Genomic DNA, 16,765 nt, shown 5'->3' on the forward strand with positions numbered 1-16,765 from the left:
TAATATTTGGATGATTTACTCTTATGTTCTAGGATATATTAGATTCCCAAGAGGACACAACTTACCTGCTACAATAGCTAGTCATAAAAGACATAGGGTCTCAACGGACAAGCTTTGATTCTGTTTACACCAAGTAAAATATCTTGGCTATCTAATATCTACTACAGATAGGCTACTAATTAACCTGAAAGACTTAGAGGAATAACATCCTTCAGTCTTCCAAGAACTAAAACATAAATAGCTTAGAGGATACCTGGGTCTGACTAAATGCTGTCTCAATTAGCTTCCAAATTTTTCGTTAATGGCCCTCTATAATGGCTCCGAAGGCACAGAAAATTTATTTATGAAACTATTACTGTCCTTCTGGCCTTTAAAAATTTTTAGGTAGTAATTGTAATTTACACCATTGTATTCGTACAGCCTAGTAAGGTACACTTCCCAGTTACACAACTAGCAGAAATCAGATTAATAAATGGTGCTTGAGTGCTTCCACTGTAAAGTAGATAGGCCATATTAAATCGAAAAGGTGAATGCTTATGTCTCCAATCTATACGGAATTCTGAATTCACCCAATCCTGGCCTGTCGTATCCACCCCAACAATAACAATATATTATATGGGAAGGAGACATTTTTGTTGGGAAGGGTTAAAAAATTCTTCTGTCATACTGATTTCTATTATAATAACACCAGATTTACAGTAAATGCAATGGGAATATGATGTAATACTGAAATCATAGGGAAATTAACTTTGAGTTTAATATTATATACTGAAATATATATTAATATTAATAATATATTAATATTAATACTGAAAATGCAATGTATTAGTAAATTGAACTAATCCTCCCCATGAATCATTTCTATGGTAATTAATTGGCCCGAAGAAAAATTAGAACTTCTAGATCATGAAATAATAGAACCTTCTTTTATCTGTTCCAACTTATCATAAGGTACAAATAGCAGTAGATGAGGGAAGGAGACATTATTAGCTTAACAGAAAATTATGGTAATGCATGTAAAGGGTTCTTTAGTTGGCTAGGATGTTTGCTCCCTTCAGACTCTTACGTATCTAATATTGGGCGTTTTCTGCTCCTAATATGTGTTACTGCTTTAATGTTACTTCTCTTGGTCCTAATTTGTAAGTGTTTATACTAGATGCAAAAAAACAAAAGACAGACAGAAAAACTCGGATCATGATAGGTCAAAGATTAGAAATGATCCAGGATATATTTAATAAAGACATAGAGGAGCTGACTGCCTCTCATTTGCTTACCTTTTCTTATAAATTAATTAATCATTTGGCCTCGGCTGCCATCTAAGGTTATGGTCTTACCCATCCGCAGTGGTTCCAACATTCAGCAAGACAAATGCTGACACTAAGACTTCCTAGGGGGGCGGCTGGTTAGCTCAGTTGGTTAAAGTGTGGTGCTCTTAACAATAAGGTTGCTGGTTTGATCCCCTCATAAGCCACTGTGAGTTATGCCTTCTAGAACTCGATTGAAACAACTACTTGACTTGGATCCGGTGGGTCCTGGAAAAACACACTTAAAAAATAAAATAAATAAAAAAATAAAAAGACTTCCTACACATGAGACTTCCTAGCACCTTGAGACCACACTACCCAAACAAGATTGGTCATCAATGCATTCTTCAACTTGATTTATGACCAAAAGGAGAACCTGTGGACAGAAAAGGGCCACAGGTTAAATCTGACAAGTTCAGGATATTGAAAAATAACCACATAGGGTGGCGTGAACATAAAAATTCCTAACTAAGGTGGGCCACGACAGAAAGCGACATCTTTAGCCTAAGGCTTTCTTTCTTTTTTTTAAATTAAAGTTTATTGGGGTGACAATTGTTAGTAAAGTTACACAGATTTCAGATATACAATTCTGTAATACATCATCTATATATCACATTATGTATTTTCACCCCCCAGAGTGACTTTTCCTTATATCACCATGCAGTTACCCTCTTCTAGACACCCCTTCTCCCCTTACCCACTGGTCACCACTAAACTATTGTCTGTGTCTATGAGTTTTTGTTTCTTCATTTCTTTATCTCGTTCTTTTGTTGTTTTCAGTTTTATATACCACATATCACTGAAATCCTATGGTTCTCTGTCTGACTTACTTCACTTAACATTATAAACTCAAGATCCATCCATGTTGTCCCAATGGTACTATTTCATCTTTTCTTATGGCCAAATAGTATTCCATTGTGTATATATACGACGACTTCTTTACCCATTCATTTATGGAAGGACACTTTGGTTGTTTCCATGTCTTGCCCACTGTAAATAAAGCTACAGTGACATTGGAGCACATATGTCTTTATGCATAAATGTTTTCAGATTTTTTGGGTACATACCAAGGAGAGGGATTGCTGGGTCATACGGTAATTCTGTTACTTTTTTGAGGAACCTCCACACTGCCTTCCATAACGGCTGCACCAGTCTGTATTCCCACCAACAGTGTATGAGGGTTCCTTTTTCTCTACAGCCTCTCCAACACTTGTTACTATTTGTCTTGTTGATGATAGCCATTCTGACTGGGGTGAGGTGATATCTCATTGTGGTTTTTATTTGCATTTCTCTGATGATTAGTGATGTTGAGCATTTTTTCATATGTCTATTTGTCATTTGTATGTCCTCTTTGGAGAAATGTCTCTTCAGGTCCTCTGCCCATTTTTTAATTGGATTGTTTGTTTTCTTGTTGTTGAGTTGTATGAGTTCCTTATACATTTTGGATATTACCCTTTATCAGAGGCGTTTGCAAAAATCCTCTACCATTTGGTTGGTTGCCTCTTTATTTTGTCGATGGTTTCTTTTGCAGTTCAGAAGCTTTTTAGTTTGATATACTCCCATTCATTTATTTTAATTTTACTTACCTTTGGAGTCACATTCATAAAATGCTGTTTGAACCCCAAGTCCATAAATTTACTACCTATGTTTTCTTCTATGCAGTTTATTTTTTGAGATCTTGTGTTTAGGTCTTCGATGCATTTTGAATTAATTTTGGTACGTGGTGACAGATAGCAGTCTAGTTACATTCTTTTGCGTGTGGCTTTCCAGCTCTCCCAGCACCATTTATTAAAGAGGTTGTCTTTTCTCCATTATATGTTTTTGGCTTCTTTGTCAAAAATTATCTGTCCATATTTATGTGGGTTCATTTCTGGGTTCTCAGTTCTATTCTATTGGTCTGTGTGTCTGTTTTTCTGCCAACACCACACTATTTTGATTATTATTGCCCTCTACTACAAGCTGAAGTCAGAGAGTGTGATACCTCCAGCATTGTTCTTTTTGTTAGGATTGTTTAGCTATTTGGGGTCTTTTGTGATTCCATACAAATCTGATGATGTTTTCTTCTTTCTTTAAAAAATGCCATTGTGATTTTCATGGGGATTGCATTAAATCTGTTTTGGGTAATGTGACCATTTGAACTATGTTGATTCTTTCAATCCATGAACACGGAATGTCTTATTATTTCTTTTTTCCTTCTTCAATTTCTTTTAAAAATGTCTTGTAGTTTTCAATATATACCTCTTTCACATCCTTGGTTAAGTTTATTCCTAGGTATTTATTCTTTTTGTTGTAATTACAAAAGGAATTGTTTTTTGTTTTTTGTTTTCTGTGATTTCATTGTTAGTATGTAGGAATGCAATGGACTTTTGTACATTGATTTTGTAGCTGGCAACTTGACTGTATTCGTATATTGTTTCTAATAGTTTTTTTGGTTTTTCTATATATAGCATCATGTAATCTGCAAAGAGTGACAATTTAACTTCTTCATTCCCAATTTGGATGCCTTTTATAACTTTCTCTTGCCTGATTGCTCTGGCTAGGACTTCCAATCACATGTTGAAAAGCAGAGGTGATATGTGACATCTCTGTCGTATTGAACGTTGAGCAACGGGCTTCAGTTTTTCACTGTTAATTATGATATTAGCTGAAGGTTTGTCATATATGGCCTTTATTATGTTAAGGTATTTTCCTTCTATACCTATTTTATTAAGTGTTTTAACCATAAATGGATGTTGTATGTTGTAAAACGCTTTTTCTGCATCTATTGATATGATCATATGATTTTCGTCGTTTATGTTGTTTATGTGGTGTATCACATTGATGGGTTTGCATATGTTGAATTGTCCTTGTGCCTGTGGGTTGAACCCGACTTGGTCGTGATGAATAATCTTTTGAATGCATTGCTATATTCAATTTTTTTAGAATTTTGTTTAGGGTTTTCGCATCTCTATTCATCAGAGATATCGGTGTGTAATTTTCTCTTTTTGTGTTAACCTTACCTTAGGTTTTGGTGTGAGGGTAGTTGGCCTCATAAAATGAATTAGGGAGTATTGTTTCTTCTTCAATTTTTGGGAAGAATTTGAGTAGAACAGGTATTATATCCTCTTTGAATCTTTGGTAGAATTCACTAGTGAAGCCATCTGGTCCCGGACTTTTGCTTTTGGGAAGGTTTTGGATGACTGATTCAATTTCCTTACTGGTGATTGTTCTATTTAGATTTTCCAGTTCTTCATGGTTCAGCCTAGGGAGGCTATATGTTTCTAAGAATTTGTCTGTATCTTCTAGGTTATTCAATTTGGTGGCATATAGTCCTTCATAGTATTCTTGGATGACCCTTTGTATTTCTGTGGTGTCCCTGATAACTTCCCCTCTTTCATTTCTGATTTTGTTTATTTGTGTCTTCGCTTTTTATGTTAGTGAGTCTAACCAAGGGTTTAGTGAGTCTAACCAACTCTTTGTCGCATCAGTTTTTTCTTTTGTCTTTTTGTGCTCTATTTCATTTAGCTCTGCTCTGATTTTTATTATTTCTTTCCTTTTGCTGACTTTGGGTTTTACTTGTTCTTCCTTTTCTAATTCTTTAAGGTGTAACATGAGGTTATTTATCTGGGATTTTTCTTCTTTCTTGACATAGGCCTGTAATGATATAAATTTCCCTCTTAAAACTGCTTTCGCTGCATCCCAAAAAATTTGGTAGGATGTATTTTCATTGTCATTTGTTTCTATGTGTCTGTTGATCTCTCCTCTTATTTCTTCTTGACCCAGTCCTTCTTTAAAAGTATGTTGTTTAATCTCCATGTATTTGTGTTTTTTCCCGCTTTCTTTTTACGGTTAATATCCACTTTCAAAGCCTTGTGATCAGAGAATATGCATGGTATGATTTCAATCTTCTTAAATTCGTTGAGACTGATTTTATGTCCCAATATATGGTCTATCCCTGAGAATGTTCCGTGTACACTAGAAAAAAATGTATAGTCTGATGTTTTAGGATGAAGTGCTCTATAAATGTCAATTATGTCCATTTAATCTAATGTGTCATTTAGGGCTAATATTTCTTTATTTATTTTTTGTTTGGATGATCTACCTATAGCTGTCAGTGATGTATTTAGGTCTCCTACTATAATTGTATTTTCGTCAATTTCTCCCTTTAGTTCTGTTAGTAATTGCTTGGAATATATATGTGCTTTCTGACTGGGGCATAAGTATTGTATGACTATTATGTCTTCTTGTTGTATAGTCCCTTTTATCATTATGAAATGTCTATCTTTGTCTCTTATTAACTTTTTCATCCTGAAGTCTGTTTCATCTTGTATCAGTATGGATACACTTGATTTTCTCTGGATACCATTTGCACGGGGTGTCAATTTCCACCCTTTCACTTTGAGTGTGTGCTTGTCCTTGTAGCTGAGATGTGTCTCTTGGAGACAGCATATGGTTGGGTTGAGTTTTTTGATCCAATCTCCTACTCTGTGCCTTTTTATTGGTGGGTTCAGTCCATTTACATTTAGAGTGATTATTGATACGTGAGGATTTCATATCATTCGGTCTTTTGTTTTTTGGTACGGTTGTGTCTCCATTGTTCCTTTGCCTTTTTGTTGCTGTCTGTTGTTTCAATGTGGTGGTATTCTATGATTTTTTTCCTCTGTTTCTTCTTTTATTGTTATATATTTCGGTTCTGGATTTTTTTTTGAGTCGTTACCATTAGGTTTATGTAGAAGAAAGTTTGACATTTACAGTATTCCATTTTCGTCAACATGCTTACTTTCTCCATTCCTGTATTCCGGTTCAGACCTTTACTGTTTCCGCCTTTTCTGTTTTGGTTGTCACAAATTATCCCTATTTATGCTGGTGGAGTAGGCACCTTCAGTATTTCTTGTAGTGCAGGTCATGTGTTAGAAAATTCCCTCAGCTTCTGTATGTCTGGAAAGGTCTTTATTCCTCCTTCATATCTAAAGGGTATCTTTGCTGGTTATATTATTCTTGGCTCTTACTTTCTCTCTTTCAATAGTTTTACTATTTGATTCCACTCCCTCCTGGCTTGTAGAGTTTCTGCTGAAAAATCTGATGATAATCTAATGGTCTTTCCATTGTACGTTACTGTCTTCTTTTCCCTGAATGCCTTGAGAGTTTTATCCTTGGTTGTTAGTTTTTGACAGCTTCAATACAATGTGCCTTGGAGAAGGCCTGTTGGGGTTGAGGTAATTAGGTGTTCTATTTGCTTCTTGGATTCATGGATCCAGTTCTTTCCACCTGTTTGGGAAGTTCTGGTCAACTGTTTTGAATATACTCTCTTTTCCCTCTTTCCTTTCTTCTCTGTCTGGTATTTCCATTATTCTTATATTGCTCTTTCTGATGGAGTGAGAAAGTTCTTGTGGAGTTCTTTCATTTCTTTGTTAAGTCACAAGTCTCTCTCTTCTTACATCTGTGTCATTCCAGATTTCTATCTTTGATTCCACTGATTCTTTCCTCCATTGTCAACTCTACTACCTAAGCTGGTTTTTTCATTCTTCATTTCTTTTATTGAGTTCTTAATCTCCAGAAATTCAATGTCGTGTTTTTTTTCCGGATTTTCAATCTCTTGGGCAAAATGTTCATTTTGTTCTTTTCTTGTGTTTCTGAGTTCATTAAACTGCCTTTCTGTGTTTTCTTGCATCTCGTTGAGTTTTTTAAGAACTGCAGTCCTGAATTCTCTGTCATTTAAGTCACATATTTCCACGTGTTTAAGTTCATTATCTGGAGACTTCTCATTTTCTTTCTGAGCTGTCTTGTTACCTTGGCAATTACTGAATTATTATTTCTCTTCCTAGGCATCTACTGGAGTGGGTTCTACAACAGGTTGAAAGAAAGTGGTCTTTCTTTTGTTTTTCTGTAGGTGTTGGTGGAGTGTTTTATTTTCTCTCCGGCTGCAACCTTTTATTCTCTTTCATGCTGTATTGTTTTATTTTCTCTGCACTGTTCCGGCTTTTCACACAATGGCAGGATTCCCTGGAAGCTGGGCTTCGATCTCTTCTGTGAACAGTTTGCCTGGGTCACAGGACACCGCCTCCATGGGGGGATGTGGAGAACTTCTGAAGTTCCAAAGTTCTTACTGCACCAGACTCAGAGCCTGTGTGTTTCAGTGGCTGTTTACTCCTGCAGGGATCCACTCAGATAGATTGGGGGCAGGGGTGTGTTGGGTTGTGAGAGGTGGACCAGAGCAATCTGTGCAACCACAACCACAGCCAGTCCTACACCCAAGGCTCCCTCCCCTTTGCTGGAAGTAGTTGGGCTGGGAGTTTGTGGCTCTAGCACCTATTCTCAGAACTGCGAATTTTCTGTTCTTTTGATCTGACACTGCTACCATTATGTTTCTAGCACTGGGAGGGTGAGGAGGGGGCGGCTAGGCTCAGTGCCTAAGCCTTCCATTTTCTGCTTAGCAGTGGGGGCTTAAACTGCCAGTTTCACACTTCTTCCACCAGTCTTTTCCCTAAGGTCTCTGCCGTGAGCCACCGTGAGCGTCGGTTTCAGTCGTGTATGCTGATCCCTCAGTCGGGACTTGGAGCCATAAGTGGAGCACTAGCAGTCCCAGTTCTTCCTTCTCCCGCGGCTGTGGTAGTTCCAGAATGCAGTGAGCTCAGAGCCCCAAGCTAGGTCTGTGTTCTTTGTCCGTGTGACCTGCTTCTCAGTACTTCCCCTTTCCCAACTCCCACGTTCGCCCAATTTTCCCACCTTTTGGTAATTTCAGTTGCGTGTCTCTTAGTCTTGCCTGTCTGCTGTGCAGTGAGTCTTTTGTGGAATTACAGTTGTTCAATTTTTTGTAAATTCCAGGGGAGATTTCAAGAGCTCACCTCATGCAGCCGTTTTTATGTGGTAATGTGATGCTTTCTTGATAAAGTCTATCCTTACCTTAAGTTAGCCTGTCTATTGTCTTTTTGCACCTAAGATAACATCTTTGGAATTTCAGTAATCCCTTTTAAGGACCAGAGCAGGAAACTACAGAATCCCTCATGATTATTCTTGTCCTCTGATTACCATCTCTATTTGCTGTAAAAAATGAACCTTTGTCCTGTACTCACCTATATAAAATAAGTACCTGTCTCTCCAATTTACTTTTATTCAATCCCAGAGATTTCCACGTTTTGCTTTCTTCCACCCCCTTAAGCTACCAGGTATGAATTTCTTGTAACCCTGTTCCTTTGATTCTACATGTAATACAAGCTGCGAACTGCCATTTTGTGGAGTATTTTCTCAATCCATTGAGATTTTGCTTCCCAGCAACTATTGTCAGTTTGGCACAAATAAACTCTTAGGAGCTTTTGGTTAGGCTGAATGTTTTTTCATTGACAAGTGACATGCTGTTTTTGAATTTTGGGACAATTTCCAATAGAAACGATTTACAGGAGTAGTACAAAGAATTCTTGTGCGTCCTTCACCCAGAGATGTCACTCAGGGTTTGCCTGTTATCTGATAAGGTCTTCTCTAGTGGGAAGATTCCACAACATGCACCCAGTTGCCATCGCCTTGTAGTACAATGGTGATTATCCAACGCTTCCTTAGTAATAGTAGACTAGGAATTTGAGCAGGAGTATGACAAAGCGATGCTGTGTTCTTGTGAGAGAGATGTTGACCTCCTTTTGGTGGGAGATGTCATTCTTCATCCCACTGTCACCCCCTAGTTTTTAACGTTCATTGGTGTCTTTTCTCTAAATTAGTTATTACTATGCTAGTTGTAAAATGGTTAACTTTTAATTCCATCTCTACTTCTTTATTTATTAGGTGGCCTTCTACCATACTGAAGAGCTTTCTCTTCTTCCCATTTATTTTGTTTTAATTTTTATCAGTGTGATCTGGATTCTTATTTTATTCAGTGAGTTATCATTTATTTTGATGCTCAGATTGTGCCAGGTTTGGCCTGTGAGATTCCCTTCATGCTTGCTTCTTTGTTCTTTTGACATATTCTTGTCATTCTTTGTGCAATTCCTAATTGCTGACACAAGGTAATGTTCATAGGTCGTCTAATTCTTCCCTGCCCCAGCCTTGGAATGGGCTGACTCTCTAAGGGGCCTTGGTTCCTGTGGGTAGAGAATAGCAGAAAGCTGCTTGCAAGCCTTCTCATGGACATAGATAGGAATTATATTACACACCTGTGCACTCATGTAGTCCCTACATGCACATCACAAGGTCTCAGAGATACATTTGATTCCCATCCAGGGTTCTTTCAAACTTGAGCCCTTTCCAGTTTCTCTGATATATACTGACTCACTCCCTGTTCGCCTTGACCCTTTTGCCCGCCTCCATATACTAATGCATTCCTGGAGTGAGCCCTCAAATACATGGTGGGTACCCCACTCTGTTCCTCCTCTGCTCCCAGACATTGCCAGATATCTTTCTCCCCACTGCAGTCTGCCCAGTGGTTTTTTGCCTGAGAAGGATGGAGGGAGGAGTCATGTGTTTTTAAAGTTGAGTTTGATGTGCTTTATGTTGCTCCTAAGGTTGGTTTCTCATTTTTAATGAATGCTTCGAAGGGAGCCCATTCATTAGTTTCACCAAAATTATGTCATGCATCTGTGCTGGTTAATAAAAATGTGTGACGTTGTTCTATTATGGTTGCATTGTCCAGTGAGACTTCAGTAATAGGCCATTTACATCACCACATCTTGGGTTCACTCCTCATGCCTTCTATCTGATTGCATGACCTGAGTCTCCAGTTTAAAATTTATCCGGTTGTGAGCAGCAACTTGAGATACAATGATTCTGAGTAAAAATGTTGAGTACATCTAAATACAGTTAAATATCATGATTAACTTCTTTGACACTTTACCAGTTGTAAGGAAAAAGGGACATTAAAGTTGCTGTGATTGATTTTATGTCTCACTGAGTATGTTGTAACCCTGATTGTATATAAAATTTGCTATTTCAATGTTACTTAGTTTTTCTTTTATTAAAATATGACACCATTTCCTATCATTTCTAAAGTCCCTGATTTATAGAAAGTATCCATTATATTTCAGAGGATAGACCATGGCCATAATGGTTGTGAGAGGAGTTTACATTTTCAAATACTGTTTATCTTGGGAAGTGACGTTCTGGAATAGTTCCTACTACCACAGCAGATAGAATTACAAAATTTATCTAGGGCTATTTTTATTCCTTTTTCTATTAAATCTCTGCAATCTCTTAGTAGCTCCAAGCTAACTTTTAACTTAACAAAAATTTCCTCTTAGGATTTCTCAAGTCGTTTTTTTCCTGGGAGTGATCTGTGCTAGAAAATACCAGACAGATTTCATTCAACCCTAGGGTGTGTGTGTGTGTGTGTTAATATACTGTATATGTATGGCAAACCTCAGTTCATCATTACCTTTATAAAATGATTATCACTGCTGTATTTTCTGAGAATTTGAGGATCAAGAATGATTTAAGAGATTTGTTCTATTAATTAAAATTTTGAGGCAAACTAAGGACTTTACAAAGATTTTCAGAGAAAACTTTTTTTCAGTTTGCTGAGGAAAAAATAAAAGATAAACATTTATAATTATACTTCAGTAGCTCTACTTTCTCTATAAAGTGTCAACTCAGAATCGTGAGACTATTGCTTTCAAGGTATTAAGGGTTCTGGGAACTCCAAGACACGCACATTTGAAAAGATCTTGGTGTTTATACAAAGCAGCACATGTGTGCATGGATGCTATGACTTCAGTATAACCCCAAGGGAGTGACCACATGGACAAGGTCAGGTGGGAAATATGTTCCTAGAATATAAAGAAGATATGAGGTCCTGTTTGTTTTCAGTTGTTCAGTAAGAAAACATTCCAAGTGTATTTGATAGTATTACCAAATTATCATTGTTACCTAAGTGTGTGTTTAATGATATTGCCCCAAAAATCAGAATGTCATGTACACTGAAATTTTAACAATGTACTCTGCATAATCGGATTCTTCCCTTTTCCTAGGAGCATAAAGACCCTGTGATTCAAGATGATATCCTGGAGTTAGAGATGGATGAACTCAATCAACACGAATGTATGGCAACCATGACAGCCCTTATTAAGCACATGCAGAGAAATCAGATTCTACCTAAAGGAGAAGAGGTCTTTCTTCTGCTAATCTTTTATGGTCTCAAAACTATTCATTGGTATCATATTAAGAATGAATATTTAATATCAAAGACTAAATCAAATTCCATGTCAAATAAGCATGATTTTGTTGTTCTTGTTTTACTTTGTCATTATTGTCTCATCAAAATATGGAGTTATTTTATGAGTCTTTTAAAGGTAATTTTGAGTGTATCATTTCAGGGTTCAGTGCCAAGAAATCTTCCTCCATGGATGAAATTTCTTCATGACAAACTAGGAAATTCATCGGTATCATTAAATATTCGTCTCTTCTTAGCAAAACTTGTCATTAATACAGAAGAAGTAAGTAATTTATTATTTCTTTAAATATTCTTTGCAATTATATGTATCTACTTAACTCCACAACAAAGAAAGACGTAAAGGAACAGAGCATGGCATTTTTTTTCTCTAAGTAAATTAGCCAACCATATTTATTTATTTGTTCAGCATCATTCTTTTATCATTTTCTTTTAAAATATGTGAATTAACGTCTATTGTGTTAGAAGTGATCTTTTTCTAAGTGCATGTGTTAGCAACTTCATTATGGCTGCCAAGTCTCTTGGTTCATAGTAACAAAGAAGGTGGTAAAATTATTCCTGTTGACTCTATATGAAAAATAGCTGAATATCTTAGATAGTTGCTGAATTTATATGTTGGCCTACATGTAGCACTGTGATGGGAAGGAGCCTCTTCCACTGGTGGGAGTTAGGATAGACTTTCTAGAAAGCCCATGAGCCAAGTGTTGTAAAGTAGCAGTGTGAGTTTACGTTCTACATGGAAGCAGCAGTGTGAACAGAGACTGCCCCTGACACAGCCAAACACATCTGCACTGACTGCACAGACCATGGACACAGGTCCAAAGGAAAAGTGTGAGTGTCATGGCTACATGTATGAGGGGCAGGTAAGCTGAACCAGGCCTTCAGGGTCCAGCTCATTCATTGAGTGTTAGGGAACCACTGAAGGGTGCTAGGAAGAGTGACGTGATCCACTTGGCTCCACAGAGAGTCCTTCTAGGCAGCACTGCAGACATGAAGTGAAGGCCACAAGCTATTGAGAAGTGGTTGAGAGTGCTGACCTGAAGCCGCAGTAGAGCCTCTGTTCCTCAGGGTCATGCTTGATTTCTAACTTCTGGGGCTGCCATAACAGGTACCACAAAAACAGATGGCTTAAACAACAGAAACTGAAAGCCAGAAGTTTGAAATCAAGGTGTTGGTAGGGTTGGTTCTTTCTGAAAGCTGTAAGGGAGAATCTGTTTCAGGCTTCTCTCCCAGCTTATAGTGGCCTTGGGTATTTCTCAGCATGTAGAACGTGTTCTCCATGAGTCTTCACATTGTCTTCCCTCTCTGCATCTGTCTTCATATGTACAAATTTACCCTTTTGATAAAGACACTCATTGAATTAAGGCCCTCACTGACTATTCTTGATAACCTTCAAAGATCCCATTTCTAAATAAGGTCACACTTACAGGTACTGGGAGTTAGGACTTCAGCATTTTTTGGGGGGACTCAGTTCAACCCATCACTCTCAGCGTCACATGTGATTTCTAGCTCACATTCTTTTAAGTGCTTACTTGATGGCTAGCAAAAAAGGAATTGGTGTCTTTGTTTTTTGGATGATTTCTTGGTAGCTGGGTTTGACAAGTAAGCCTGCTGAATGTATTCATACATGTGGATACGAGGTGCGTCTCAGACATCACACAGTTGTCCCTGGAGTTTCGTGTATATCTGGAGCTTGGAAATGATCAGGGCAGTGGTTTCCAGAAGGGAATGTTCAAAACATTCTGTTGTCTTGTGAAGAAAGATTAGAACTTGGGTTTACATTTATTTTTGAAATTTCAACCTTTAAATTTATCTATTTGTTATTTTTTAATAAAATAGTAAAGAGGTTTGTATTTATAATTTATAGATAAATCAATACACACACATTGGAAGTGTTCAAACGTTTTTACTTATGGGGTGATAAACAAAAGACTTGAGACAACACCGATTTAAGCTGTGAAAGTAGATGAGCAATCCCTGAGAAAACATATTTTTAAAAAACAAAGGTGGCAAAGGTTAAGAAAGTAAATAGCTTGATTTATACTTTAGTCTGTTCTTTTGCATCAGAATAGCAATTTCTAAAATAAATTAAATGGAATCTAGTATATAGATGCATTTCATTTAGATTTTAGAGTCTTGGGTATAAGAAGTCTATAAGAGAATGATTTCCATAATACAGGAAGAAATGAAAAAATAGCCACATGTATCTACCGAATTTGCATATTCTCATTTTTCATATATTTGATGCATTGACATAAAATAAAATTAGAATTCTCTAGAGCTGCATGTTATTCAGATAGGACAAAGTTGATATAGGATACTTTGATTTTGATTTCTATGAGCATAGTTATATCAGAAAGGTTTTAAGAAAAGAAAACAGCAATAATGAATTAATTTCCATTGAATTGTGGTTTCCAGAGACCATGAGAAGAGAATTCAACAGAACATCTGATCTGATTAAGCAGGGTAGTTGTTGAAATTTACATCTGTTTTGGATTTAGGTCAAGTCATAATATAAAATTTTAGCTGATGGAGGATATGTTTCTGGATTAATATTTTGGTTATTCAAAACAGTTCTTTTATATTTGCCTTTTAAATTCTCTTCTAGGTCTTTCGTCCTTATGCGAAGTACTGGCTTAGCCCCTTGCTACAGCTGATTGTTTCTGAAAACAATGGAGGAGAAGGAATTCACTATATGGTGGTTGAGATAGTGGTTACTGTTCTTTCATGGACAGGATTAGCTACTCCTATAGTAAGAATGGATACATCTTTTATGTAGTAATCTATCAGTTCTTTGCTGATATCCTAAGTAGAGCATATAATAAATAATTCAAGCTCCTCTTAATGACTTAGAGTCATCATTTTTAGCATTAATTGTTATGTTGCTTGTTGCTTTGGTACTGCTGTACTAAATGGCCTCATACTGCTTTAGTTCTCTTTTGTCTGCTTTTAATAATTCCTCTGAGCTTTTTTTTAAACTATTGAGTATTTGTTTTGTTTGTTGCTCTTACCTGCTAGGAGCTTGAATCCTAGATAATTGGTTTATTAAAAGTGTGTCGAATAAATGTCAGTAGACCCTGAATGTGAGGTTCTGAAAACTGCTGTGAGCAAAGTCCCTGGATTTTTTGGAATTTGTTTTGCCAGCCTATCTACTTACACAGTATTGACTGATCTATAATGGTTGAGATTGCTGTGATACTTGTTTAGATGAATGACACTGTTCTACTTAAGTAAGCTTGTGACATTCACCAGTATAGGTTTGTGTGTGTTGAAATTTTGCCTATTCATTTGAAAACATTAACATTAATGTGTAAAAGTTTTCATGTAAGGATATGCTGGGATCGGTCCTTATTAAACATAATGTATGTACACAGAGCTTTTATATGTGTTTGTGTCAGGGTGTGCCTCTCATTTCACAGTAAACTAAATTTAGATTTAGCTTTAATGTGATAAAATAATTTGTAGGCTGCTTAATAACCTGAAAAATTAAGGACTGTTTAGTTTAACTTAGGAACCATTGGAAAAGATTCATTTAGATGTCAGGAGCGCAGTTAAGCTTGAGAAAGCTGAACTAGTTAGGTGTCAGAATAGCTGATTAAAGCCAAAATGAAAGTCACAGTGAAGACTTTAATCAAAAAACTCATTGTAATAGTGTAAGCAAGAGGCTAAAACCAGAGGAAGTACTGACTCCAGTGTTCCATTTCCCCCCATGAAATAGCATACTGATCGAGGGTCAAGTGAATCAGCACAGATCTGGGGGTCATCTTCCTGTTGAGGGAACCACACACTAAAGGCTCCAGCAGTTTTATAGGACCCTGCTGTTAGAAGGAGTGTGAGGGACAAGGGCTAGGAGTCAAAAAGCACTGAGTACTGAGTCAGAGTGGGGAAGAGTGTTTTCAAGGTTGCCCTTACCCCCATTAAGGGGTTTTCAGCAGAGGTACCCAGGAGTGAAGGTGCCTGGGCTAGGAATGCACATATGTGCAAGAGCATGACCAAATAGGGGGCCTGAGTGTCTGATTGCAACTACCCTTTGAGACTGCAGTATCCTGGCTGTGTTCCAAGTCTGGTGTAAGGAGACCAGCTTTCCCCTATGAGACCTATCAGGTAACACCTTTGTAATTGCCTATGGTTAAACCTGAAAAATCACACATAGGTTTTTAACCAGGAGGCAGCCTCCTCAGTAGAATGCCACATTTTTTTTATAATGAACTTTTGGATTAAACAATGCTTTTTCAGAATGAAATGCTACGTATTAATGTAGAATTTCTGTACCATTTCAGGGGATTCCTAAAGATGAAGTGTTAGCAAATCGATTGCTTCATTTCCTAATGAAGCATGTTTTTCATCAAAGAAGAGCTGTGTTTAGTCACAACCTTGAAATTATAAAAACCCTTGTTGAATGCTGGAAGGATTGTTTATCCATCCCTTACAGGTATAAATTTACTAGATTTTACAGTATTATTTAGAAAACTTTAAAATGTAAAATGTTGTAAATAACGATTACAATGAAATTTAATTACTTGAAATGACAAAAGGAATAATATAATTTGAAATAGGATTCATTTATAAGGGTATAATATTGCTACTCATAAAATCATAACCTCCAGAGTTTGACACTAGAAGCATTTCTGAGCAGGTCATTGTCTCCAGGTAGCCCCTGCCCTGTCTCTAGGTTCACCTCTGACTTTTCCCCAACTGGGCATGTGGGACACACTCCGCTCTTCACTGTACTAGCCCAGGAGTGGACTGTAGAACTTTTCTCTGATCCCTTTTAGTACTGCCTGAGGCAAACTAAAACTTTCAAAAGATTTTACTACCAACTAGGGGAATTTGGTCAAATAATTATAGGAAGATAGAAAACTGCCTATGTTCCAAAGCTACAATAACCTGAATGTGAACAGAGAATATTAGCAAGAAGAGTGTTAGGTTTGGGAAAACAAAAAGTATTTCTTACCCTGATAATTAGCTGTAGAAATTTTTATATTTGTGTTCCTGCTTCTTATTTTATTATACGATAATCTATACATTTATTCTTATGTTTCAGATTAATATTCGAAAAGTTTTCCAGTAAAGATCCTAATTCTAAAGACAATTCAGTAGGAATTCAATTATTAGGCATTGTAATGGCCAATAACTTGCCTCCCTATGACCCGAAATGTGGCATAGAGAGTATAAAGTAAGTATCAGTTTTTGCTTTGATTTCTTTTTAGGTTAAAGTATTCCTGAATTGGAAACAGACTGGAGTATGGTTTAATTCTGTACATTTAAGGGCCAGAACCCATGTTAAAAATATTTTTACCTAATTTAATAGGTAGTGGAGTGAATGAGGTAGGTA

At 36.8% G+C, this 16,765-nt stretch overlaps 1 protein-coding gene across 3 annotated transcripts in view; it reads left to right on the forward strand.

Moving 5' to 3' along the window:
- PRKDC (protein kinase, DNA-activated, catalytic subunit) overlaps nucleotides 1–16,765 on the forward strand; it is a 270,606-nt gene that overhangs the window by 145,638 nt on the left and 108,203 nt on the right. For all 3 annotated transcript variants that reach the window (XM_074318994.2, XM_074318995.2, XM_074318996.2), the window contains exons 47-51: nucleotides 11,231–11,368; nucleotides 11,576–11,695; nucleotides 14,039–14,182; nucleotides 15,711–15,862; nucleotides 16,475–16,606. In XM_074318994.2, coding sequence (XP_074175095.1) covers nucleotides 11,231–11,368; nucleotides 11,576–11,695; nucleotides 14,039–14,182; nucleotides 15,711–15,862; nucleotides 16,475–16,606 — 686 coding nt within the window. The remainder of the gene's footprint in view (nucleotides 1–11,230; nucleotides 11,369–11,575; nucleotides 11,696–14,038; nucleotides 14,183–15,710; nucleotides 15,863–16,474; nucleotides 16,607–16,765) is intronic.

Source organism: Rhinolophus sinicus, chromosome 7 (assembly GCF_057876585.1).
Source record: "Rhinolophus sinicus isolate RSI-liver-muscle chromosome 7, RSI-T2T, whole genome shotgun sequence".
NCBI classification, from domain to species: Eukaryota; Metazoa; Chordata; class Mammalia; order Chiroptera; family Rhinolophidae; genus Rhinolophus; species Rhinolophus sinicus.